Source organism: Ceratosolen solmsi, unplaced genomic scaffold (genome assembly GCF_000503995.2).
Source record: "Ceratosolen solmsi marchali unplaced genomic scaffold, CerSol_1.0 scaffold30, whole genome shotgun sequence".
NCBI classification, from domain to species: Eukaryota; Metazoa; Arthropoda; class Insecta; order Hymenoptera; family Agaonidae; genus Ceratosolen; species Ceratosolen solmsi.
The window spans coordinates 7369848-7397130 of NW_011948421.1; the positions used below are offsets into that span (position 1 = coordinate 7369848).

The window sequence follows — 27283 nt, forward strand, 5'->3', positions numbered from 1 at the left end:
TCAATATTTTGATACACATTGTTTATATTTTCTTATTAAATTATTAAAATTTGCAAGATGTTACTTAATGATAATTTTCAAATATTTTTGGTGCCATATCATTTACAATTTTTATTTAAATTATTAAATATTTTTCAAACATTAAACTACTTTTATATCATATATACGATAATTTAGATTTAGAATAAGTGAAAATAGTTGATTATTTAAAATTTTGATTTTGATTTAAAAAAAAATTATTAATCAATGAATTTTCAACATTTTATTTAAAAATTTTAGAACTAAATGATTTGAAAATAATGTAATACCAATAATATATAAATCAATATATTTCTGAAACAAGTACATGTAAAGAAGATAATTTTGTACTTTACACAATAAAGATTTCTATCTAACATCATTTTCTCTTGCAATTATTGAGGATGAAAATTTAGTTAGAATATATTTATAAAAAGCACATATCTTATATTAGCTGAGTATTTAAATACACTAATCATAAGCCTAATACTACACTCACTGAGAAGTTTAAAGGATACTTGTACATGTAAAGTTGATTGATGAAAAAACCTGGAAACTTACTTAAAAGCAAGTACTCGCGCAAGATATAAGAGGGAGGAAGAAAGAGAAAGTGAGAGAGGGCGGGAATGAATGAAAAAGGGAGATAGACTGACTTACCAGTTGGTAGGGGCACGGGTTCGGTGGTTGGATGATGGGCGAGCGCCTCGCCCGGATAAGAGAAAGCGCCACCTGGTATGGGTGAGTAGGAGCCACCTCCACCTACAACGTTTCCTGCGGGTGCCGGGTAAGACGGCGCCGTGGATGGATACGCCCACTCCGTCGTTGTCGCACTTCCGGCAGTACTGGAGTCTGTTAACAAGCAAGAAAATTAAAGGTTAATTACTGACTGATTTGAGCGAACCATTATCGCTACTTTCATTTCAATATACTTTTTTTTTATTTCTTGAGCAGATCAATTCAGAAGCTGCGATGCATTGTGATTACACGTTATTTTTTTTATTTAATTTTTAATAAAACAATTGTAATAGTAAAAATAAATGCTGATTAGGTATTATATGTAATGAAAATTTATATTTTTTTTGTTAAATTAGTAATGACCGAAACAAAATTTAATTGTTAAAGTTAATTTTAAGTTAATTTGTAAAGTATAGACAATAATATGTTTAAAACAGCTCTTTAAATTTTAAATTATTTTATCGTAAAGTTTTAGTAATCATAATTGTTCTAATTATGATATTAAGTAGTTTTATTAATTTATTCGGATATTCCGAATGATGTATCAACTATCTTTATACGATATTAGAAATACACATTTTTTTACTTAATAATGCATAAATTATGTTTAAAAAGGGATTATTTAATGCTATATAATTAAGAAATATTGAAAAACTTATATTTGCAATAAATATTTTTAGTCTCAGCAAAAAAATTGCTTATAACTATAAATAAATATTATATGGATAGTAGTTTTCACAGTAATACCGATTAATAATAATTTTTTATTTATTGTAATGAATTAAATGGAATAAAGCAAAATTAATTAATAATTATGGAATTATATTAATAAAAGTAATAATATAGCTAAATGTTAATTTATATGTTTTACAGTCTTTTGGAAGTAGAGTTGTACATACATCCGGTACATTACATATCCGGCTATTATCGATGTGACTATGTACAGGCTTATGATAGATCAACGATCACATCAATGAAATGAATCGAACGACTAAATTAATCTTTCCAATAAAAAATGAAGATTTTCAACAGTTTTTGTACCTTGAGTGTATTAATTATAAAATTTCCTTTTTTCTCTGATAGTATATTAAGATGGGAAATATGTTGATTATTTTGGTATTATATTATTTGAAAACGTAATAAACTTTACGGTATTTAAGATACATAAAACTATAAGTCAATACAATAAATTGAATGTGTGATAAAATTTAATTAAATATAAATAATAAAAAAAACTATAATAATGGCGATTATTAAATTATCTTTGTTATATACAAAGTTATAAGGAAACAAAATTCAACTTCTTTCATATTTTAAATTATTAAGTATTATAATGATGTCCTCTGTTGCACCATAAACTACATTACTTTTTGTTATTTTTGACTTATTATTTAAATTAAATTCAGGAATATAAAAAATAGATGAAAATAAACGACCATATCTATGAAATTATTATTTATTAATAATTTTGGTCTTTTTATTTAATATTCTCAATAAACAGTGAGTATACTAAATTTATTTTATTAAAATTTAATACAAATAGAAATAGATCTAGGAAGTATATTTCTAAATGCGCTCTACAAAACCACGCATATTTACAGTATTTCTTTTAATTTTTACTTATATATTTTTACTTATTTTTTTAATATTATAATTTTCATAAGGAATAAAGAAATTAATTTTTGAATGAACTGATTTCATTGTGCTTGAAATTTAATAAAATAACGAAATGGTCACTGCTTCAAAGTGTACAAGTGAGAAAGAACGGAATTAAAAGACTAACCAAAGTTTCCAGTCTGACAATATATATAATGTAAAATAATCAAGAATTCCTCTTTGACCCTAGCAATTTTCTTTTTTACCTCAGTTTCATATAACTAAAATTATGTGAAGAAAGTTATTCATTTGTTTTGTTAATGTGAGTTTTGAGACAGACGAGTAAAATGAATCTTAAAATGAAACGTTATATAGAAAGTTTCGCTTCTTTTCATAAACTTTTCAATGTTCGAGCTTAAAAAAAAATTTTGGAAATTGTAATTTTGGAAATTGAATAAATACTAAATCTTATTAATTAATTTTATTACTAATATTATTAATTAACCAGTAGTATGTAGATTGTGAAAATGTTGATGCGTAATATTTGTATTTACCAAAAAATAATTTTTAGAATCACGTATTTATACGTATCAAAAATTAAGTAAAGATGAAATTCAGCAGTAAAATCTTTTTTTATTTATTACAATAGTATCTCTCAGATGAGGTAATCCTTTTTCTTCAGAAACATTACTGATTTCAATAAAAAATAAAATAAATTACCTGATAATATAACGGTACTAACATCATCTATTTAGGTTTACTTAGAAAATCAAATCTCTAGACAGAAAAACTCAGTGGTCCAGAGAAAGGAGAAGAAAATTGTACAAAAAAGCCTCATTCTATGCAGAACCGTGACAGAGTGCATTAATTGCGGTTGGACGGTTGAAATTAAACGCATACTATGTTTATGACTACGTCTCTACCTGTTTATTTCTTATTATCCTCAAAGCAGGCATATGCATATATAGGCATAATTGGCTGCGAACCAGTAATTAAGGTTCTAATAAATGTCTCTAGGCACTATGTAAGTATTATATGTGAAATAGAGGTATACTAATTATGTTGCAACTTCGATGTTTTATTAATTGCATATATTTGTGCAGTTCTACTTTAATTTTCTCATTTGCACTGCAATAGAACAATCGAGTACAAATTGTAGTGAACAGTTTAAAGTTTATTTAAGGAATCATTTTCGGATTTTTCTGTATTACAATTTTATTTCTCTCTAGTCTTAATTTTAATAATTTTGTAAATGATTAGTTTTTTGTATTTCATCTTGATTAATTTGTCAATAGAATTAGTTTGCGATAATATAGTGTTAACTCTTTACGAAATTATCAATACTATCATAAAAACTCATAAAATTCTACATTAAATATAAAATTATAGATTAAATTATTATTTTAATTATTATTGCACGAGAAAAATATAAAATAGAGGTTTTTTGCAATTAGCGGAAATGAGAATAATGTTTGTATTTAGCTTTTTCTATTAATAAAATTCATTTTAATGTTTCATTAATACTAAAGAAAAAAACTTTCATTTAATTTAATTATTTTAATATATAACTTAATTTAATATTAATTAAATTTATTAATCGCATATTACTTCTTTTTTTAATCAACATTTGTTTGTAAAAACCGTTTTAATCAAGTAATATTTTATCAGTAATAAATTCTGCATTTCTAATTCCACTAAAAAAAAATTATTATTTCATATTAATTTTCATATTTTTAATTTATAAATTTTCAATTAATAGAATATACCAAGAAACTTTTCCTACAAACCAATAATAAAAATGGTAAGTTTTGTATTTGTAATTTACGTATTCAATTTCAGATATAAAATGTTTTTTCATATAATTATATATTTCATAATAAATAAATTATATTTATAATAAATTATATTAAATTAAATAAATTATATTTCAAAATTTAATATAAATTTAGAAATAATAGATAAATTTTATAAATTTAAGTATTACTCTTCATAGAAATTTTTGGATTGTAAGATATTAAAATTTATAAAGTAGAATAATGTCAATATGTTTGAATATGAAATTGTACATAAAATCATATATGTTTAAGATACATTATTTTACCATATATTAGATTACTCATTTTACAATCAATTCGTTGTCTTTAAACATTTATATAATTTAAAGCTTAAATAATTAAAAATTATCTAGGAAAAACCCACAAAAGAATATGTAGAAGGATCAAGTTCATACAGCGAGATTACCGATTTAATATTATCGTTATCCTTGATTTTTCACAAGTATTATCAATCGGAACGAAAATAAACTAGAAAGGAGTTTAAACTATCAGACATTTTTTATGAAGAGTGCAAGAGTTTATTGACTAAGACAAAAGGCAGTTCTTGGTAAATTTTACTGAATTTATGGTTCGTGCTACTTATTTTATGTGGATTCATTTCATACGTTTCATGATTTTAGACTTACCCAAACGTGTCTGATGACTAAAATTATCTTATTATGATTGAGTAAAGTGAAAGCCCAATTCGGAAATTGCTGATTTTCACTCATCTGAAAGAAGTATGCACTAATTGTAGTAGTATTTGTTATAACCGGAAGCCCTTCATTCGTGATTACAATATTAAGTATGAAATGATCGAGATTTTATTATTTTATATCTTATTGATTTTAATTATATAATTAAGCAATACTTCTGATTAAATAGACTGTATTTTACATTTCATTAATTTTAATTTGATTAAAAATTAAAAAAATTAATTTATTTTAAAATTAATTTTATTTTATAAAGGTTTAAATTTACAATGTTTTGGTTTTTATTATTAAAAATATTTCTAATTAATATTATTATTATCAAAAGAGTTATAAAAATCTTCCAAATCTAATAAATCTGAACAAAATAAAATAATATTAAAATAATTTAAATGGTTAAAATAAATATTTTTACGAAAACATTAGTGTCTCCTATTAAATTTATTTAAAATATTATAACGGAATAAAAGAAAAACATTAAAAAATGTAAATATCGATTCAAAATAAATAAATAAAAAACTCTCGTATATTTTATATCATGACTTATAACTATGTAATTTAATTAGAGTTATTTAGTAACAATAGGACAAAATATATATCTTATAAAAATTGTTCAATTATATGTTTAATGAATAAATATATTTAAACTGTCATCATATAAAAACTATAGTACAGGAGTTCATGTTCTATCTTCATTACATGATGTTATCAAAGTTGAACCAAATTGTGAGTTACTACTACTTAGTATATTTAATCATTGTATTAACTAATAGTTATTACATTGTAATATAGTATTAGAGCAAATATTTCAATCATTACTATTTATAAATTGCTTTGATACTTACAAATTACTATTAATCGCTATAAAAAATTAAACATATTTAGTGTTTTTAAACAAAGTCCAGAGACTATTATATACACCTATAGGCACAATTATAATAAAAGAATTTTACGTACACACAAGTTAAGTATTCAAGGTGCCGAACATCAAAGTTAAAAAGCAGGTGCCGTAAATAGTCACGTATTTGATACTAGAAGATTTGGGTTATTTCATGAAAGAAACATAACTTTCCTCAAAGGCGCCGCATTTAATCGGAGATCCTGTTGACTAATATGTAGTATTTTAGCTTTAAATAATATATGTGAGTATGTGCGTGTGCATGTATGTAAAAGGGTTAGACGATAGAAAAACGAAAGAAAAAAGAGAAACAGAAAAGTTATCCAAATTATTTTCGAAATCTATTTATATATAAAACGTAGAAGTAGTGTAACGAAATGAGTTAAAAGAACAGTTTTGTCTTGGAGAGAGTGCAAGAGAGAAATAAAGAGACACAAAAAGAGAGATAAAGATAGAGAGAGAGAGAGAGAGAGAGAGAGAGATAGGACAGAGGATGAACCATCTGTTAGAAATAATAGGTCGTTTCGTTCACGATACAAATTTTTTCAGAAAAGAAGACGGAGAAAGATTTTTTTCAGGCAACTTAAGAAAAAGAATTAGAGCAGAACGGAAGAGAGATGAAGACGAACTATAGGAGATTATACTTCTTTCTTCATTCATTTTTTTTACATACGTACAATCTCTTTGGCTTACTACTGTGTATTGAGGCTTTTAGGCAACAGCTTCAACAACTAAAAAATAAATTCTGTAATTTTTCTTTATATAATATATAATACAATTAGGTTGAGATAATTGTTGAACTGATAAGTGTAATATTATTTTTATTAACAAATAAGAATTTTCTATCAAATGGAGAAATAAGCAATTAGAATTTTCTATTAAATTCTTAGGTTTAAAACACTATACGTAATATTAAGTGTGTAACAATGTCACTTTATTAAGTTTTTATATGATAATTTTATAAAATTTTAATTAGAGACTGTTTTATTAAATTTAATCATTTCAAAAACTTTTAAATAAAGCAACAAAGCAAGATAAAGTATACATTATGAAGAAAATAAAACAATACTTTAATAACTTTAATAAAATAATAAATTACTTTTTTACTACTAGTTTTATATTATATATCGTATATTTATCAATTTTATTTAAAATTTTTATAAAGATAATCAATAAAACATTTATGTACATAGCTTTGTTATATAGTTCTTCGAATATATGCTATGTAATAAATTAAAAGATACCTAATAATTCATTACTGAATATTTTAAAATTCTTTACAATGAAAAATCAATATAATTTATAGAAATCGAAAATAAATAATACTATTGAAGTACGACTCTTTATTTTATGTTTTTTTGTAAATTTTTGTATTGAAATAATAAATTTTAGTGCTTTATCCACATTTAGTAGTTTCTGTTTGTTAGTAGCTTTATTTTCTTTATTTCAATTTTTGATTTTAAAGTAATAATAATTTAATCAAATAAATATATCCGTCAATATATATATCAATCATAATATCAATAATATCAAATAATATCAATCTTATTATTTGTAGGTAGTTGATTTGAATATGTAATATGATATACAAAAATGTATATTTTAATCATACTTCAAAAATGTTTTCCATTACCTTGAAATTCGTGAAAAGGAACAGTGTTTATTAAATCAATATTTGATCTTTTAGGAAACCTACAATCAGTTACGAAAAAATTTTAATTAATTAGATGCTTCTTTTATATCTGCATCAATTCAGTCCATCCATCTGTTCCATTAACAACGTCACGCAATCTAGCAAAAATCTTAGATCGTGGGTGCAGAACTGTCGACATTGGTTTGGTGTGTGAAGAAACACAATCTGACCTTTGGTGAAGCGATACTTTATAATACAAGATAATATAAAAAGTGAAAAAAAGAAAGAAGAAAGAAAAATGAAAGGCAAAACAGATCGTGGCGTTGATCAGCTCGGTAAATGATACTGAAGAGAAATCTTGCCCTTGTCGTCCGTGCTTACCGACGACGTACCACGTGCGTCTACGTTCACATGCATCGTAAGACTTCGTGTTTTTGCAAGTGTGTAAAGTACACATTTTCCCAGTTGTATGCTTGTGTAAGAAACGAGCAGTCATCAGTTCTAGGGCTTAAAGGAAAGATCGAATAAGAGACAAGAAGAGAATAGGAGGAAGGGAGAAATGCGTACATATTTGCAAGGCGGACAGAAGGAATATCGACTTACGTGCAAAGCACAAGAGGAGATATATCTATCTTGGTGGGAACCGAAGCCCCTTTTGCTTCGTTTTCCTTTTTCTTCCTTTTTTCTCATTTTAATGACATTGTCGATATCGTTGTCATTATTATTTGTCATTTTACTCTTCCGATTTTTTTTAATTTAATCATCAAGCAGGTATCACATACATAACATTATAAATTATGGATTATTTATTAAATTAATATCAAATACTTTAATGAAATATTAAAAGCATCAAGTTTTATTTTTAGTTATAAACTATATCGATTGTTTGTATTAATTTATTATTGATATTAAATCAATATTTAATTATTATTAATTTAGTTTAATTATTAAGATAAATTTAATAAAATAAGGAAAAAATTATACGAACTGTTTTTATCAATAAAGATAATTTATTAGAATATACTTTATTTGAACAAATATTGTCATTAATTTCCTATTTTTAACTTTTATAGAATATTGTATATTAAAATATTCGTTTCATTTTTGGTGATTTAAACATGTTATGTATTTTATTATTAAAAATGGAATGAAAATATTTTAGAAATATAAATTTTTATATATTTTTTTACATATGATAAAAATAAATGATTGAATAAAAGCACTTCCACGTGTAGAACTTTATAGTTACTTTTATACTTTCATCCATAATAAACCATAATTTTTCATTGTTTTTTTCTCAAATTTTCAAAAAAGTAATCCAAATTACGTTAAAGTATTCAAAACTTACTATAAATTTTATGAGTAAGCTTTTTAAGTATCAATATTCAATAAGAATTTTTAAACGAACGTACAAGTCATTGAAAAGACACGATGAACGGTCAGTTCGAAATAGATAACTGTGGGTTCTATATGCTCAGGGTACTAAGCATCTAAACCACCTCGCTGTGGTTTCACACCCATAGATTAAAGAAAGATGAACTATGAACAATACCTCCATTATAGCGTTTAAGTAAAAAAATTAAGGGAATAGAGAAAGAAAATCAAAACAAGCAGATACAAATACAGATTATAAGTCATAGAGAAACAGAGAAGAACTTGTATTTAATTAATTCATTAATACGTACTAATTCTTTTATTTGTCTTCTCACTTATTTTTTGCTTCTGTATGTATAATGTAAGTAATAAAAAAATGTGTAATTGCATCTAAGATAATGCAAGTTGAGATTTTGAATATTTTAAATATTAATCAAATTTAAGTTAAAATTTAAAAAATATATAGATAAATAATATCATACTATAGAAAATTACGAAATTGAAATATTGCTACTATTCATTTTAATCATAAGTTGCTGTCTATTGTTATAATTGCATTAAGTTTTTATATGATTTTCATCCTATTTAAAATATATTTTATGAAAAAGGTTATTTGAAAAAAATAAATTTAAATAATTTGATGAAATATTTTTAATTAACATTAATATTACCAGAATATTGATTATGATAAATACTATTGTTACTTGAATAAGTAGTACTGATAGTTTGTTTCTAAAATTTAAAACAATAGAAAAAGTAAATTAAATAATCATAACTAATATACAGTCTTTTATCTACATTTCATGTGTAACATCTTATATTAAATTTATTACCTTTTTCGTTTTATATATAAGTGGCTAAATATCGATTTAAAGAGTGCTCTATATGTTGCAAGCCAATACTTCAGCTATATTTTACTGACTTTCGTTATAAAAAAAAGAGTATGCGAAATTAACATCTGACAATAAGTGATTTTGAAGATGAACAATCCAGAAGAATTGATAAATAAAGAGGAACAGGATGGGAAAATAAAGACACACCAGTGCAGATAAAAGAAAATTTGAAAAGAACTGAAAAATAGAGAGTAAAAAATATGTGAAGCATCGAACTCACACAGTGTTGTTGAATGAGACTGGAGCAAAGAATGAATGAAACGAGCGCAATGATTATCTTGAAAAAGAAATTGCATGTCCGGAAATTGAATTTTGGATATACCACTTGGAACTTACTTTTTAACCCTTGGTCAATCTTTCCTTTTTTTATTCATGCTTCTTTTTATTACAGTTAATTTTTTACTTTCATTAGTGTTAAATGTTTCTGAATCAGTATATAAATATAATTATTAATAATAAAATTTTTGAAATTAATATTTTAATTTATTACTATTATTTTTTTAATTACAACGGTACGTATTCAAAACTAAAGTGTTCATTTTCTTTGAATCGTGATATAATATAAATTATTACAAATTTTATAAGAAAATAATTTTTACAAAATTCAAGATATTTGTGTAGAATAAAAAGAATTAAAAAATAAAACATACAAAATTGAAATATATAATAGGAGATATTTCACATCAAAACAATAATATAAATTTATTAGATTACTACAGATAACTTGATGTGATTTAAAGATATATGCATTTTTCTTGTAATTGTAATACAAATTAATTATATAATATCATGTATTAAAATTTTAATTATATTCCAAAATGTAATTTAAATACTTATAATCAATTTTAATGACTGTTTAGTATTCTATATTTATATAATTAATGCAAATATATATTTATTGACAATAATGCGCGTTATAGTTAAAGAAATTCTTACTTTATGTAATGAAATCGAAAAATTCAACTTTAATTACTTATAAAAACAATATTTGGTTAAAAGTAACTTTTTAATAGAATTAGTAAGTTTAAAGTTAAATAATAAGTTATTTTTTTGTAAAATACTAAGTAGGTTGAGAAGTTCATGTACATTTCTACAATAAATAACTCTTTGAATTATGAATATAATAAAAATAATATAGAGAATATTTATTTGAAAGTGGTTAATTAATTATGTATGCTCTGGCTGACCCATTGATTGGTGATCAATTAAAAGGCTAGAATTTATCAGTACAAAAATGCAATAAGTGACATTACCAAGCTACAAATTCGTCCCGTTGTGTGAAATAATAGTAGCGCAAGTAATAGCGCAGCAGATTACCGTTTCTTTGTTTTTTCTGATTTTCTTTTTTATTTGTTACCTTTTCAGTTATTTTATAACCATAGACATTAAATTTTTGACTTGTTCATAGATTTTTCACAGTAAAAAGTATTACGTGTATATGAATTATTCAAGATATCAACAATGACGCTTTAAGTTTTTTATTTAAGGACAAGATAATTATTGTATTTGACTTATATGTTTAAAAATTTCATCATTTCTTCTTAAATAAATACTTGAGGATTAAAGAGAGGCATAAAAATAAATCATTCTAATCCATTTATAAGAATACTACTAGTGATGTTATAAATTTTATGTTATTAATAGTATTGAGAATTTATACTAATAATTTATTACCAAAACAAATGTGAAAAAGAAAATTAAAAATATTGACTTAAATTTTAATTCTTCGATATCAATAAAAAACAAATTAAATGAATAATTAATTTACAAACATACTACTCATTTATTTAAAAATAAAATATATATCTTTAACTATTTTAATTTAATTAATTATGAAAAAATAAACATAATGAATTTATACATTTGATTACATTATCTATTAAATATACTAAAGCAGATATAGAAATAATACTTGATACTTTAAAAAGTGATATAAATATTTAATCAAACAAGTTTTTCATATATTTATATTCTAATATTTTTTTGCGATGAAAGTGGTCATCATATAAATGAAACATATTGTTACTAAATTTTCATTGATTTCTATCCTTTATATCAACTTTAAACGAATTATTGAATTTTATATGTATAAAACATTATAAAATATTTAAAAAACATTGAATTATACTATACTTTTTCTTTTACATATTTTTATTATCCAAATAAAGTCAATGAAATTTATATTGCAATACATAGATTAAATACAGATATGATAAAAAATGAAGTTACTAAATTTTAAACGTTTATAAAATTATTTAATAATATGTTATACATGTTTAGCCGATAATATTCTTTTATTACATATTAATTTACTAAAATACTATTGAAATTAAAATTACGTAATAACTTTTATATTAATACATTAAAAATTTCTATGCATATTTATTGCAAATTTTAATAGTTTTTAAATAATGTAAATATAAATTAAAAATTATTGCTTAGACGAATTTGAATAATAATTATATTTTTTAATTTCTTTAATTTATAATAGATGAGTTAATATTTACAAAAATGTTAAAGCTTATTTTAATTTCATTACATAGTTTTATGTATTACTGTTATAAATAATTAATTTAATAAACAAAAGTTTATTTATCATTAATAATAAGTACAATTTTTGCAAATTATTATTTCTTATGAGTATTTGAAATAAAATGAGCAGTCTGACGTTTCATTGTTTATATTAAGATTAATTAAAGCCTTATAATAACAATTACAATAAAAATAAGAAATGTGAATAAATGAAAATAATAATATTAAAAAAATGTAAAAACAGAATCACGTTAAGGCATTTAAAATTTTCTTTATATGTAGCAATCGATAGAATATAATCCATAGAATAGCTAAAAAATATGTATCTTAGGTCTCTTCTGGTATTTCCCGTGCTATAAGAGTTCACTGACTCTTTGTTACACTACACTAATTTCGTGTCGATTTTTTCTATTCGCTATTTTGTGCAATTTTTTTAGACCTCAGGTCTTTACTTTTACCAAATTCAAACCTCCGTAGCAATATACGAAAAAATAAATCTAAATTTACTGGGTTCTCCTTCTCCAGAGATTATAACTTTTACTTTTGTCTTAACCGGAAGATTTAACCATTATATAAACTGTTGCTAACTTGTTTGTTGGTTTTTTATTAAAATTAATCATTATACTATTAAAAAAGTAGATGCATTGGCAGAAATTAATGATAAATTTAATTTGCTCACTATATATACATTGGAATCCTTTCTCGTTATTTTTCTTCATTTACATTAGAATTTATTTATTTATTTATTATCATTTATTTTTAGATTTTTCCTATCAAAGATTATAAAAAACGTTAAATAAAATATTAAATAATCTTAAATGTTATAGTTAAATATTAAATATTAAATATGAAAAAATGCTATTTAAAATAAATAAAATACTATTTTAAGTAAAATAGTAATATTTTTCAGTATATATAAAAATCAGTCTGAAAACACGGATAATTTAATTCACCGTTTGAAATTATGTATTTCAAATCAAAGTGTTAAAGTATTAGGGACTGTTCGATATTAGTATGTCTGCTACATACATACTTAATATATAATAATGTATAATTTATATAAAATAATATCTATTATATAATATATATAACATTAAATTAAAATAATAGAAATACATCAATATTTTTATTTTCGAATTAAATCCTTTTCAAATAAAAATTTTAAAATAATATATAAAATGTCTAACAAAATAGTTCTTTCTTAAAAATTATATTTGATATTCAAAAAAATGTATCCAGTACTCGTAGAGTACTAAGATGTAGAAACTATAAAAAATTTAATAAATACACAAATGTTTTACAAAGATAATGATGTATTTAATTATTTTAGAAAGAAAAGAAATTATTAAATTAAAAATTATAAATTATAAATTTTCCATTAAATATATCAACGTAACGACTAAAATACCATTCAGTTCTTAATAAAGTTGTTGTCTGAGAAGTATGAATTTCTAGAGATATGAATTTGAGAATTTCTTAAAAAATATTATCCATGTTTTTACTATTGAGAAACGTATCGAATTTCTTAAAGTACTTTTCTACAATCAGTGTAACTAAAGATTTTTCAAATTGTAGACAACGTTGTAATTGCTATTAAAACCTGGATATTTTCACGTTTATATTTTATAATAAATCTTTTATATAATCTATTTAGCTTCTTTTTATTCAACCAGAAAACTCATATTTGAACATGATAAATTATTATTTTAAAATTATTTTTTTGTAAAAACATTAAATATTTACATTTTTTATTTTTTAAATTTTCAATTTTCATTCAATTACATTCATAATATTATTTTATACTATTTTATTTCCATCAAATAATTACTTATTTAGGTTTTTCATGTGTATGTATATATATATATATATATATATATATATATATATCATTGAATAATATTACTTCCGATTCTATAATTATAATTATAAAATTCATTATAATGTATTAGAATCTATTATAAGAAAAAAAAGAGCAAATAGCCTTATGATTATTTATACAAAAAAATATATATTTCCAAGGAATACGAATGAAAATTAAACCAAAAGCACATTTTTAACAACCCTAAAAAGTAAAGAAATTATAATTTTAACAGCCAAATAATTTTGAAGTTTTTTCATTATTTAATTTTATCTTTGTACTAAATATACTATAACGTAATAGAAAAGACTGCAAGTGAATCATATAAATGAATTTCAGTTTCCATCTCATATCAGGGTCATATCGTGCGAACTTTGTTCGTAACTTAATCTGATTACTTTCTACATTAACGAAACCCGTGATCAGAGTGACGTAAGGACTGCCTTTCTTAAAGAGGGGAAACTAGGCAATTAGGCAAGTGTCAAGCGCACTCAGAACATCGGCTAACCCGTATCATAAGTTCTATACGGACTCATTAACGTTGCATATGATACTTTTAACAAGGGTTTTTTCTTGTAGATTCTTATTGTAAATATAAAATTAAATGATGAGAATTTGTCTTTTATCATTATTTTAAAGTATCAACTAGCAAACTAAACGTAATCTTTGGATGAATCTCAAACAATATAATAATGAATGAAACACAATAATTCGATATATGGTCGATTTGATGGTTAATCTACATAATTTTTTTTATTATAATTTTAATATTCCTAAGGATTAAAGAATTTGTATAAATATGATAATTTGTATTTACAAATTTGATAACTTGAATGATTGAATATTACTTCTATTGTCATATTATTTTATTCCTTATATTCTCATTTTCTTTTTATATTTATTCTGACAAGTTTACTTGTAAATTCAATGCTAAATTAATTGTATGTAATTAAATATATATCATTGCATGTAAAAAAATCTAAATATTTATCTCGTAGAAGATAGTTTACACGAATTTATATTAAATCGCGTTGAAATAGATTATTTAATTAATAATTTAAATTTTTAAATTATTCCTATAAAAATGTTATTATTTTGTCAATTATTAAATCAAATTGCAATGTTCGTAATAATTTTATTATACCTCTTTATTATTTTATACAATATTTGTTTAGATTTAATTTTGTTATATTTAATAAAAATTTTAAAAATTAATAAAAACACAAAAAATAACAAAACTTCTTGAACAATATACTTTTATATTTGCATTTAATACAGATTAGCTGGAGATATAGTATAAATATTCTTATATAATATACATAAAATAGATTTTAAAAATACATGAATAAAAGTTCTAAACTTTCTTAAATATTATCAAAAACATTTTAAAACTACACTTTATTTGAAACGTGAAATAAAATTTTTGAAATATATAAAAATTATAAAAAAATTATAAAGGCAAAAACATAATTGAAGTTATTTGAGTAAATCAAGAATGTCTTATATAAAGCTAACTTATTAATGATATATTTTGAGGTTTACAAGTAATTTAAATTAAATTAAATAACAATAAAAGTAACATCATAATATATAATACTACAGAGTGTGTTTGTATTATATATATTTTATTCTTACTTAATTAGTATATTGCAGATAAAAATATGTTCTTACTCTTAATAAAAATAGTTTCCTTGCGTGATTATTGCTTAATATAAATAGTTAAAATATATTTATTTTTCATAAATAGAATTCTGAAAAACTGCTCGAAATAACTTTTCAATTAATATATAGATTTTTGAATAATTAAAACAACACAAAATAAAAGTGAAATAGTTATTCAAACTATCATAATATTCTATATTAAAATATAATCATTTTTTATTGTGTACTGGATTGACTTTGTACAATTTGTAAAGTAAAACTAGATAAGAAAAAGTTACTATACTCTTCAAATATGATAAAGTAGAATAATCAAATAATGATTAAATTATATATTTAGTTTTTTTATATATTACCTAAAACTCTCATTATCTATCGTTTTATTTCTTATTCTCTTAGCCTTTTATATATCATTTAACGTCGATCTAATTTTTGTGCACATAGTGGGTACTTAGAAAAGATTAAGATACTGTTTCGGTTCACTATCCTTATAAATCTACATAACTCGTTCAAAATATATTTCATTTGCAGGTAAGGATGAAAAATTTTATGAGAAAAGCGGGTTAGAAGTGTGTCATTCTTTAATCATTAAAATTCAGTAAAAATAATAAACTCGCATTCCCTCAGTTATGCGAGATTACGTGGCAATTTGCAAGAATAGACAACAGCCTTTTTGATCGTGGCTACGAATATGTTACACCATCACTTTCGCCTCATTTCAACCGGTTTAGTCTCGTAAGAGACTATAAGTAAGTAACCAGAAGTTTATGTTAAATAAGTAATCTATTGTCGTAAGTGATTTTTTAGGTAATGAGACCAAACAAGTGCAGAATAGATTAATAAATAAAGTTGCACAAATTAAGTTTACATTTATTAATATTAGTAATGTACATTTATTTAAATTGAAGTTTGACAAATGGTATTTTTTTAATAATTGTATCGAATTTATTTATTAACATTTTTATCCATTTCTACATATTTCTAATTATTTTTTTTATTTTTAACTTTTTTGTAAATATTAAAATATTTAATTTAAAGAATGGTAATTTCTAAATTAAATTATGAATCATATTTTATAAGAAATACGTTATTTTTTCATTTTTAAATATTTGGATCTTGTATCATGTATATTTTCTTTACTACTTTTTAAATTTTTTATACCTGTATTAATAATTATTCATGTATTAAAAATTATATAAAATTTTTAGTTATAGCATACACCGACAGTGTAATTATGATACAGATGAAAAGAAACTTGAAGCAAAAAATAAAATGAGCTGATAATTAAATTAGAGGGACATTTTAAAAACATTATGAAAATATAAGAGAAATTAAATAGAAGAAAAATTGAAAGAACAATAGAGGAAAATATATAATTAAAATATATAACATTAGAAAAAGAACGGATTTAATATAAGAGAATATTACTACTGTATACACCTATTTATATATATTTGTAAAAGCATAAAAATTATCCAATGTAATGTAAAGAAGAAAAAGTATTAAAAGTATAAAAAGTATAAAAAATAATGAGTATAGATAAAGGAGTACGAATAAAATTAAGGTAAAGAAGACGACGAAATGGAAATGTATATTATATGCATAAAATAAATCAGGTAAAAAGGGAGGATGTCAGAATAAGGGAATGGGAGAGTTAGTGAGAGAGAGAAAGCGTGAGGAGGACGAAAGAAATGGCGAGATATAGGGGGGGGGGGGGGATAAGCAGTGAAAAGAGGCAGGGAGGGAGAGAGAGAGAGAGAGAGAGATAAAGGCGAAACAAGAGTCGCCGCTGCGGCGAAGAAACGTATAGACGTAGTAAAAAGAAGCGCACAGAAAGTACAATCAGTGTAATTGTTTGACACCCCATAATCAGCGTGCTTACCCCTACCAATACATGGTAAATCCCTCTCTTCTACTCTCTTCCTTGCAATTCGTTCTTCCAGCAATCCTTTCGAGTTTGCGTTCGTCTGCCACTTCACTGTCTTTATTTTTTTCCCTCAAGCCTCATTATTTCGATCATGAGTCAGATAGATGAGGGCAAGAAGGAAAGAGAAAGAGCCGACACGGTGATATTATTAGAGACAGAAAAGCGTTGTTCGTTTTCTTTTTTCATCAGCCAGTACCAACCTTGCTCTTTTTATCTCTCTTCTTCCCATTACTTTTATCTCGTTCTCTCTTCATCTCTTTCTGTGATTTCTTTCTGCCAAGGTCGTTCAAATCTCTAAGATGCAGTAAAAACGAAAGCTTCAAGTTTAAAAATAGTCACTCGTTGGCTTTACAAAGTAAATGTAAATCTTACTATTACTCTTTACTAAGTTTTTAATTAAAGAAAAAAAGTAAATAAACGTAAATAAATTATTTACGTCCTCGAAGAAATAGTGAAGCCATTTCATCATTTTATATTTATTATTAATTAAATTTTTGTTTACGAAATCTAAAGCATTCTTATATAAAATATATATTTATTTCAATCGATAGTTACACAGTTTTTATAGAATTACGAAACAGATAAGACTATTTGATAAAAAAAACAAAGAGAATACAACAAAATTGAAATATCAACATTAAACGATATAATATCAAACGATAGAATTTTCTTTAAAAATAAATATAAGAAAATGGAAAATTTAATAGTAAAAAATATTAAAAAATGAATAAAATAAATCCATGTTTTAAATAAAATATTTAATCTCATCTGATTGATAATCATACAAATCAATAAATTTTTTAAGATTAAAATATAAAAATAATACTATAAGTTATGTAAAATTTACATTTTAGTAGTGTAATAAGTTGTGATGAAAATGAATTTAAGATAATTTTTTTCTGTATATAAAATATTCACACATTCTTTACATTCATACCCATGCCTACAAACGCATATGTGTATATATATATATATATATATGTAGATACATATATATCGAAAAGTAATTATATAATAATTAATTAAAAAATTTGATTCATTCTATTTCGCTTAAATTTTTTTTTATAAGGAATCATTTAATTTGTGTTATCTATTTTCATCAAAATGATATAATAAATGTATTATTTAACATTAAAATAATATATTACTATATAAAATGTTGATATAACTGATGTTGGAAACTTATTTATTTTTTTCTCAGTGTTACACAGCTACTCTTCCATAAATGGTTGTATTAAAACATTTTAAGGAACGCATATAAAATGACTTTTCAAGTACTTTATTGATTGATTTTGATTAAAGTGAATCAGAAACAGTATGTATTAATGATTCACTTTATTCATATTAATGCTAAATAGAAATTGCAAATTAATTCAATATGATTCTTTTTAAAATTAAGATTACGACAAATAATTTATTAATTATTATTACATATTATTTATATATATTATTAATTATATATAAATTATTATATATCAACTGTAAATTAGTTTGCAATTATTAGTTTTAAATAGTTTTATTTAGTTATTAATATATATGTTTATAACAAATCAATTTTTATTAATTTATTCAGTTGTTTGTATATATTTAAATTGCTTTACTTAAATTCTCAGATATAATCTTAATTTGAAATATATATTACCATCATTTTGGAATTTGAAATTATTTGACTATTTAGCTATTTTAGTATCTTTATATTCTTAGAATAATATTAGTTTATTTTATATGGGTATATAAACTTTCTACTAAAATAATGTGCATATGCGATTAAAAATAGAAAAGTACTTTTTTTGTCTTTCTTTCTTTGTATTGTAATATAATTAATTGTTTTATTAATTAAATTAAATTTTATTAACTATATTTTAAAAATTAATAAATAAATATTGTAATATAATATAACTACCTTTAAAAGAAATTTTAATCTTTGCCAATCGAATATCCATTTATTATAATTAGTTTTATAAGAATAAAAATAAAAATCTATAAAATTAATGCAAATAATTGTTTTTTAGCAAAAGAAATCATTTCAAGACAAAATGGAAAGTTTATAAACATTTCATCGACAGTACATGTCTACCTTTTATGCTTCTTTCTTTTCGTTATTGTTCCTTACAACGAAGGAGATTGCAAACACGACTTTTTAAGTCGTGCTTCCCTTCTTAATACTCTTGTGCATTCAATTTTTCCTTTTCTCTCTCATTTTGTATCTTTTTCTCTTAGTTTATTTCTGTATTTCTTTGTCTCTTTGTTTCACTCTCGTGTCACCTTTTTTCCACGACAAGCTCATAGTTTAGTGCACCTTGGCAAAATTCAGAGCGCGAGAGGCAAACAAGGTAATTATGAAACGAAAAGGTAAGCGGGGGATAAAGAAAAACGAGAGTGCGAGACGGGTAAAGGGCACAGAGAGAAACCACAACATGTTGCCTTCAAAGAGGTTTCTCCTTCTTACCAAAATAGCAGCTAGGTGCAAGAGAATAAGAGAAGGAGAGAGAAAATAAGAGTGCAAAAGCAAGTCTACTTAAGTTTGATCAGGTAGAGACCATTGACGCAAGACCATAAGAGGTACAGTCGAGAAAGAAAAAGACAATGAAAGAAGAAACTAACAAACGATCCGTATCATATATTTTTTAATATATCAGATAAATTTTCACTCGATTGTTGACATAATGTGCCAGCTTTCCAAAATGATTTTCTATAAGATTTTAAAAATAAAATATTATAAATGCAAAGATGAAGTTATTTGTATAAAAATATCAATATGATAAAACATACGATTTGGCATTCTTTTTAAATTACTAATGACAGGCTTATAAACATAATTTAAATTAACAAATTATTGTCAAAATTAATGATTTATGATTATACTTATTCGTATTTAATTTAGAAGAAATATTAACTATTATATAGACAGATATGTAATTTCGTTATTTATAAATTGTTTTTTAATATCTGAATTTCATCAGTAAATAGAAGAAATGTTTTAAATAAAATATAGAACATGTGAATTTTTAATTATCACGTATTTTATTAATGTATGTAAAGTTAAATATAGTATAGTATAAAATTTAAAATACTATTTAATGGTATTTTTACATTTAAATAAACTTATTTGTAGTATATATTTAAATAAGATTTTATTTATAATCATTACAAATATTAAATAATATAATAGATATATGAAATATATTTTCATAACTATTTAAAAGATACATAATACAAATTTAAAAAAATTGAATGTTAATAGAATATTACATTTGAGCAAAGAAAAAATATTTTAAAAATTATATGTAAAAAAATCAACTAACTAATAAAGAAAAAAAAGTTTTAATGTATCAGTATCTACTATATAATAATTGTTGAAAACTGTCGACAGTTTTTAGACAGTTTAGATATTTATCAATTAGATATTCTAAGATTTAAATCACGTATTCCTTTCTATATAATTTTTTTCCTTGATTTTCATTTTTCTCTTTTTAATGTATACCAAACGAATCATGCGGCTGATCGTGTTACAAGGCAACGGCTGATAATCCAGTAGCAAAAAAGACGCAATCTGATCAATCAACTACTCCTTCTACTTTTTAATCTTCTTTCAGTTCTTGATTTCTCTCTTTTTTAATTGTTACATAGCTGATATATGTTAATATTAAAAAATTTAATGAAATTCTTTGTATTTTGTATAAAATATAAAAATTTATATTAAAAAACTAGACATAAATTTCATTTACTGCAATTTTATTTTATTTATTTATGATTTGAAATACAAATATTTAATATAATTACATGTATCAATTAGAAAGTATATTGTAATAAATAAAATATTATAATTGTATAAGAGTAACCAAATTTTATGTCGTTTTGATTATAGCATAACAGCTATAAGTATACCCAAATGAATTTGTAATACGTATTTACTGTAATCTATAAAGTGTAATCTAAAATCGGAAATACCATTATTTTTGTATAATAAAAATTATTCGTTATTATTCATTAATATCTAATATATTTGCATGTAGTTTTATTATATTAAAAATAATATTTAACGTAAAAATGAAACTATGGATATAAATTATATTAAAATGTTATTAAATATTGTCACTTAATTCCGGTATTCTTATGCACGCTTTATTATATTTAAAATCGTCATTCATAAATATAATATATTAGTAATAATATAATATAAACATGTAGGAAGTTGAAAATGATTAGGATTCCAAGTAGCTTCGATATTTACATGAATAAAGTACATAAATCTATGAAAATGGAACAAGATATTTAACATTTGTCTACTTAGTAATTATTTTAATAATTTTAATAATTATTAGTAAAAACAGAATTGGAACTTAATACTTATAATCAATTCTTTTAATACTATCTTGTTACTAATATATTTAAAATTGTTTTAAAAGTAGAGAATATGCTATGGAAATATATCACACATGATAAATTCATATATTTTTAAGTATCTTGAATTATGAAAAAAGAAATTTTTAATAAAAAAATTTAAATAATAAGGAAAAGATATTTAGAAAAGAAATTGAATGCATTAACTACATTAACATCAGCAACAGCTATAACGACAATACCTAGTATAATCAAGAGAGAATAAGAGAGCGAAAAACAGAAAGAAAGAGAGAGGAAAGAGAGAGTAAAGTTGAATGACGTTATTATACGGAATTAGTGGGCGCACAGCCGGAACGAGGTATAAAACTATTACCTGCAGAAACGACTGTGACTCTCTGTTTCAGTCTGTTCTTCCCTTTTAGTCTCAACCGTTATTAAGCTTTTCTCTCTCTCTCAGCCCGCTCTCTTTCTCTCTCTCTCTCTCAGCCCGCTCTCTTTCTCTCTCTCTCTCTCTCTCTCTCTGTCTGTCTGCCTGTATGACATGCACACTTGCTTACATACTTTTTACTTCTTTCCTTTCGTTGAATGATCTATCACATTTGCCTTCTACTAACTTTCTACTAGTTTAGTGCTATTTCTCTTTTCTCTATTATTACATCTAATAGAGTTATATACAGAGAGAGAGAGAGAGAGAGAGAGAGAGAGAGAGAGAGAGAGAGAGAGAGAGAGAGAAACATACACATACACACTCAGTATAGACAAATTGAAAATATAATATTTTACTCTAATTACATGAAAAATTAAAAAATTAATGGTAATACATTATGTGACTATTGGAATTATAAAGATTACAGAAGGTAATTACAAGAGAGTTTAATTTTTCTTTTGCTTTCTTATTCATTTTCATTTGATATAATTTTATATAATGACGAAATCCATTAAATATATGAGTACATTTGAAATTAAAACTTCTATTATAAATTCGAAAACATTACTATTATTTGTAAATATAAAAAATATTTCTAAAAAATTACCTTTTAAGTAAATTTTTTTAATTTTATTTTTTAAAGAAATTTTATAAATGTTAAATTTACATGTAATACTTATAATTAAACAAATAAAAATGTATTATTTTAATGTAAATTTAATCATGTAATACGTATAAAAAGTATAAAATGAAATAAAAAAAAATTCTTAATTCTAAACTTTTAAAATTTATTATATTATTGAGAAAAATAATAAACACCTTTAAAAATGGCTTTATAAATTATTCCAAATTATTTATCCAATATAAACTAAGTTAATTCTTACGGATAAAACAAAATTAAAAAGATTTGTTATCCATTTATGTAAATATAATTAATATTATGTTTGTTATAGGTAACGCAATAACATTAAAAAGATTTGAATTGTAGTTAAACTAAGAACATGATAATAGACCACAAAACTTAAAGGAAATAAGCTATGACTCGAAATAAAATTGAAGGTGTGAGAATACATATTATTAGTAACTTACCGCCATGTTGAGGGCTGTGCTTGAAGCAGTCCTGGTGAGCACTAGGGCCGCCAGCACTGGCCAGATGGCTACCGGAAGATGGTGAATTTGTTGACGAGTTGTTAGGATTGCCGCAAGAATTATTGTTGTTGATGCCGGTGGAACTTTGAAGTTGAGCCGTCGTTGAATGGTGGTGATGATGGTGATGCTTTGTTCGTCGATAAGATTCTAATTCATGCAAGTGGCTTCGAAAGGAGTCGGGTCCCCCAAGGTACGGACGCTGCCCAAGCCCCAAGGCTCGGAACTGCTGATGCTGTTGTCCTAATTAAAAATCAAGATAATTTCACATTAAAATAATTCACACACGATTATGAATAAAGATACAAATTTATTTGAAGTTTCATTGACATGTATCTATCTACAATCTAGATACATTTACATTTTCTTATTTAAAAAATAAACAAAGAGAACTGTTAATATTGCACATACAAAATAAAAATTACAACTAGTTATTGAAGATTCAAAAGCCATTAAATTTTGTTATGCTCTAAATTAAATATGTAACCGCTAAACAAAATAAAGAGATTTTTAAAAGTTCTAAAAAGACTATATGAATAATATAAATGATTTGAAAGTTTAAATTGAAATATATTTTAAATAATTTAATAATTCTATAAGAAACAGGCAAATTTTTTTTCTATTTTTTCCAATAATCATGTACAAAATATAAAATAACATAATAATATAATATATATTTCATTGCATTTATCTTTCATATAAATTTTATAAGTTTTTTTGAAAATAATTACAGTTTAACAAAATACATCAATCGTGAAATGTTTCTGAATTTTTGTTTAAGTTAATTTTGAATTTTTTAGGTGTTTGAATATATGTTAATATACTTCATTAATTTCGAAGAAAAAATTATAGTTGAGAACTTTATTTTATTCCTATAATACATTTTAATAATAAATGAAATTTTACGGGCTTAAATTACATAGTGTGAAAGTAACATGATATAAAATCATTCAACGTAAAAAATTTTAATTCTAGGAATGTTGTTAGAAACAATAAAATAACAAAAGGTGGTAATATATATTTAAATAATTTTGTAATGTATTCATTATCTTTAGCGGTATTTGAACTCGTTTCCGAATAATACAATGTATTTTAAATATATCATCTTTCAAAAAAACAAAATCATTTTAAATACTTTTCTAAAATAATTTCAACCAAAATAATTCATAAGGATCTATATAAAAAATAAACATTAACGCACCAGTATAATTTGTAACTAATCGAGTATATATATTTATATATATATATACACACGTTATTCGTTTCCAATTTATGCAACTCGGTTGTCACTATATATTGAAAGCGAAAATGGAAATTGAACACATAGACTACAAATCAATCTTCTATTGATGAATCAATGAGAATCGAATCAATAACATAGTCTAATATCCGATTAACGTATATGAAATATTGAGCTTCGTGTAACGCATTGACGCCGTCCTGCACACACTACTGTAAATGTTTCTAATAACTGTGGAATGTATGGCATCCTATTGAAGCTAGTATTAGGCTGGATAGAAGTCTGCTCGAGTTATCTCATCGACTTTAATAATTAAGGTCCTTCAATAAGCTTTATTAAAGGTAAGTTACTACTCCGCTTTGCTAACGGCTTCGAATTGCCAACCTGACGAATTTTTCAGAACTACATTAACTATGCATGTCATTGATTCATGTAATCTAATAACTTACTTTGAAATCACTAGACATTGGATTTCACTTTATAAATTATAATACAATTCTCTTACAAAGGTAGTATTAATAAATATTTTACTTGTGTTTATCCTTATAATTAAGAACGTAAAAATATACATTTCGTAATTATGTTTTATTCGGTTATACCGAATTTTCAAAAACAATTTATATACCAAAATGTTAAAATATTCAGTATTTTCAAAAATCTATTATAATCTAATAAATAATCTAATAAAAATTCTAATTATTCCGATAATTTAATATTTTAAGTAATTTAATATTTTTTATTAAGACTTTTATAATATTTTATATTAATTTCTAAAGTATTCTTGATGAACAAAGAGACTGAATTGACTTCAAAAATTAAAATTAACTGTTACGATTTGTGTATTCAATATAAAGTGAAAAATAGTTGATAAACATTTCATAAATTTTTTTTAAATACAAATTCGGAAATTCTATTATCAAATAAAAAATATTTTTCTATATTTAAAGACATTATTTTTACATTGAAATTTTTAAAATGATGCAAATAAAATAATGAATACACTGTATATAATTGTAATTGTACATAATTGTATCAACTAGATTTATGAACGAAGTGTCAAGTTATCAAAAATTATGTATCGATCTTATTAAAATGTTTCAATTTCATAAGCAACGTATTAATGAGGTAGTAATTTATAATATAATGCTCATGTAACTTTAAATCTCATATGTCAATTTATCAAAATTAAAAGTAGTGATTATAAATCAACAGTGGCAATAATGCTAACCTTTATACATTTTGTTATGGTTTATTTAATAAACTGGCTCTTTTTAAATTTTTATCCATATAGTATAAATAAATGATTTATAAAATATATTTTAAAAACATACTGATGTTATGAAAGATCACATATTTATTTCTTCAAATATAATAATGATTCACCATGTTTAATATCTACTTTTTTTATAGTACATAAAAATATCTTGCTCTATGAAAAGCGTCAATCTAATTTCTAGTTATATAACTATTGAATGTGTAGCATAAAGTAAACAGACATGATTAAAATTTATTTTATTATGTGAAAGTTATAAATAATACTTATATTCTAATAACTATATTATTGAAATATGTGTTTGAGCATTATAAATAATGCTTAGAAATTTTTAAGACAAATTAATAGTAATTTAAATATTTTAAATTATATGAAAGATTATATTCCGATCGTATTTATACTATGTGAATAATAGTTGAAATTTGACCCTTAAGTAAAGTAACAATTGTTATATTAATTCATTCGGAATTGTTTTATTCGGAGTTGTTTTATAACTAAATTTTGTAATTAATGACATAGTTATTCGATTTTTAATATAGCGAATACAATTAAATTTGAAATGTCAGTTTCACTACCAAATAAATAAAGTCGTTGAAAATCAAGATCATGTTTCCATCATTCTGAACAACGTACGAGGCTAAACCTTTTAGATATAAATTCCGATAAAATAATAACTTAAGAAGGCATCATAAATACATCTTTGTATACAAGATAAATTAATGAATCAAATAAAATGGCTACAAAGCACCATATGTCACGCTTTTAAAAGTTAAGTATTCCGCCTTTTCTTTGTTCTAGGTGAACTTTATTTTTCTTGTCACATCACGTTTCTTACTCTGGTTGAATATCATATGTTCGACTTCTGTGAAATTCTGAAAGAATAGAAGCATATATAAATATGAACAAGAGCTCACTCATTTTCTAAAAACATGATCACAAAGGTAAACTCCGAAAAGATAGATATGCATGCTGACAAAGAAAGACCCGAAGTCGATTTGAGGCTCACGCTTGCATAATGACGAACAGGTGTTTGCTGGAACTAGTAGCTAAATCGATCGATCCTTCGTATTGTGGCTCATAATAAGCGTTGGCTTTTGGTGCTCGTGATCATACCAATTATTTTTTACTTCTCCAATATTGCTGAGTTTTATTTATTGAGGAGAATAGTCAGTGGTTGAGTACTGAAAATACACTCACAGGCTATAC

At 23.4% G+C, this 27283-nt stretch overlaps 1 protein-coding gene across 1 annotated transcript in view; it reads right to left on the reverse strand.

Annotated features, from left to right (window-relative positions):
* Positions 1 to 27283, reverse strand: part of LOC105361693 (runt-related transcription factor 1) — a 53226-nt gene that overhangs the window by 3664 nt on the left and 22279 nt on the right. Inside the window, exons 4-5 of the mRNA XM_011498944.1 lie at positions 23508 to 23807; positions 676 to 867 (exon numbers count right to left, since the gene is read on the reverse strand). Coding sequence (XP_011497246.1) covers positions 676 to 867; positions 23508 to 23807 — 492 coding nt within the window. The remainder of the gene's footprint in view (positions 1 to 675; positions 868 to 23507; positions 23808 to 27283) is intronic.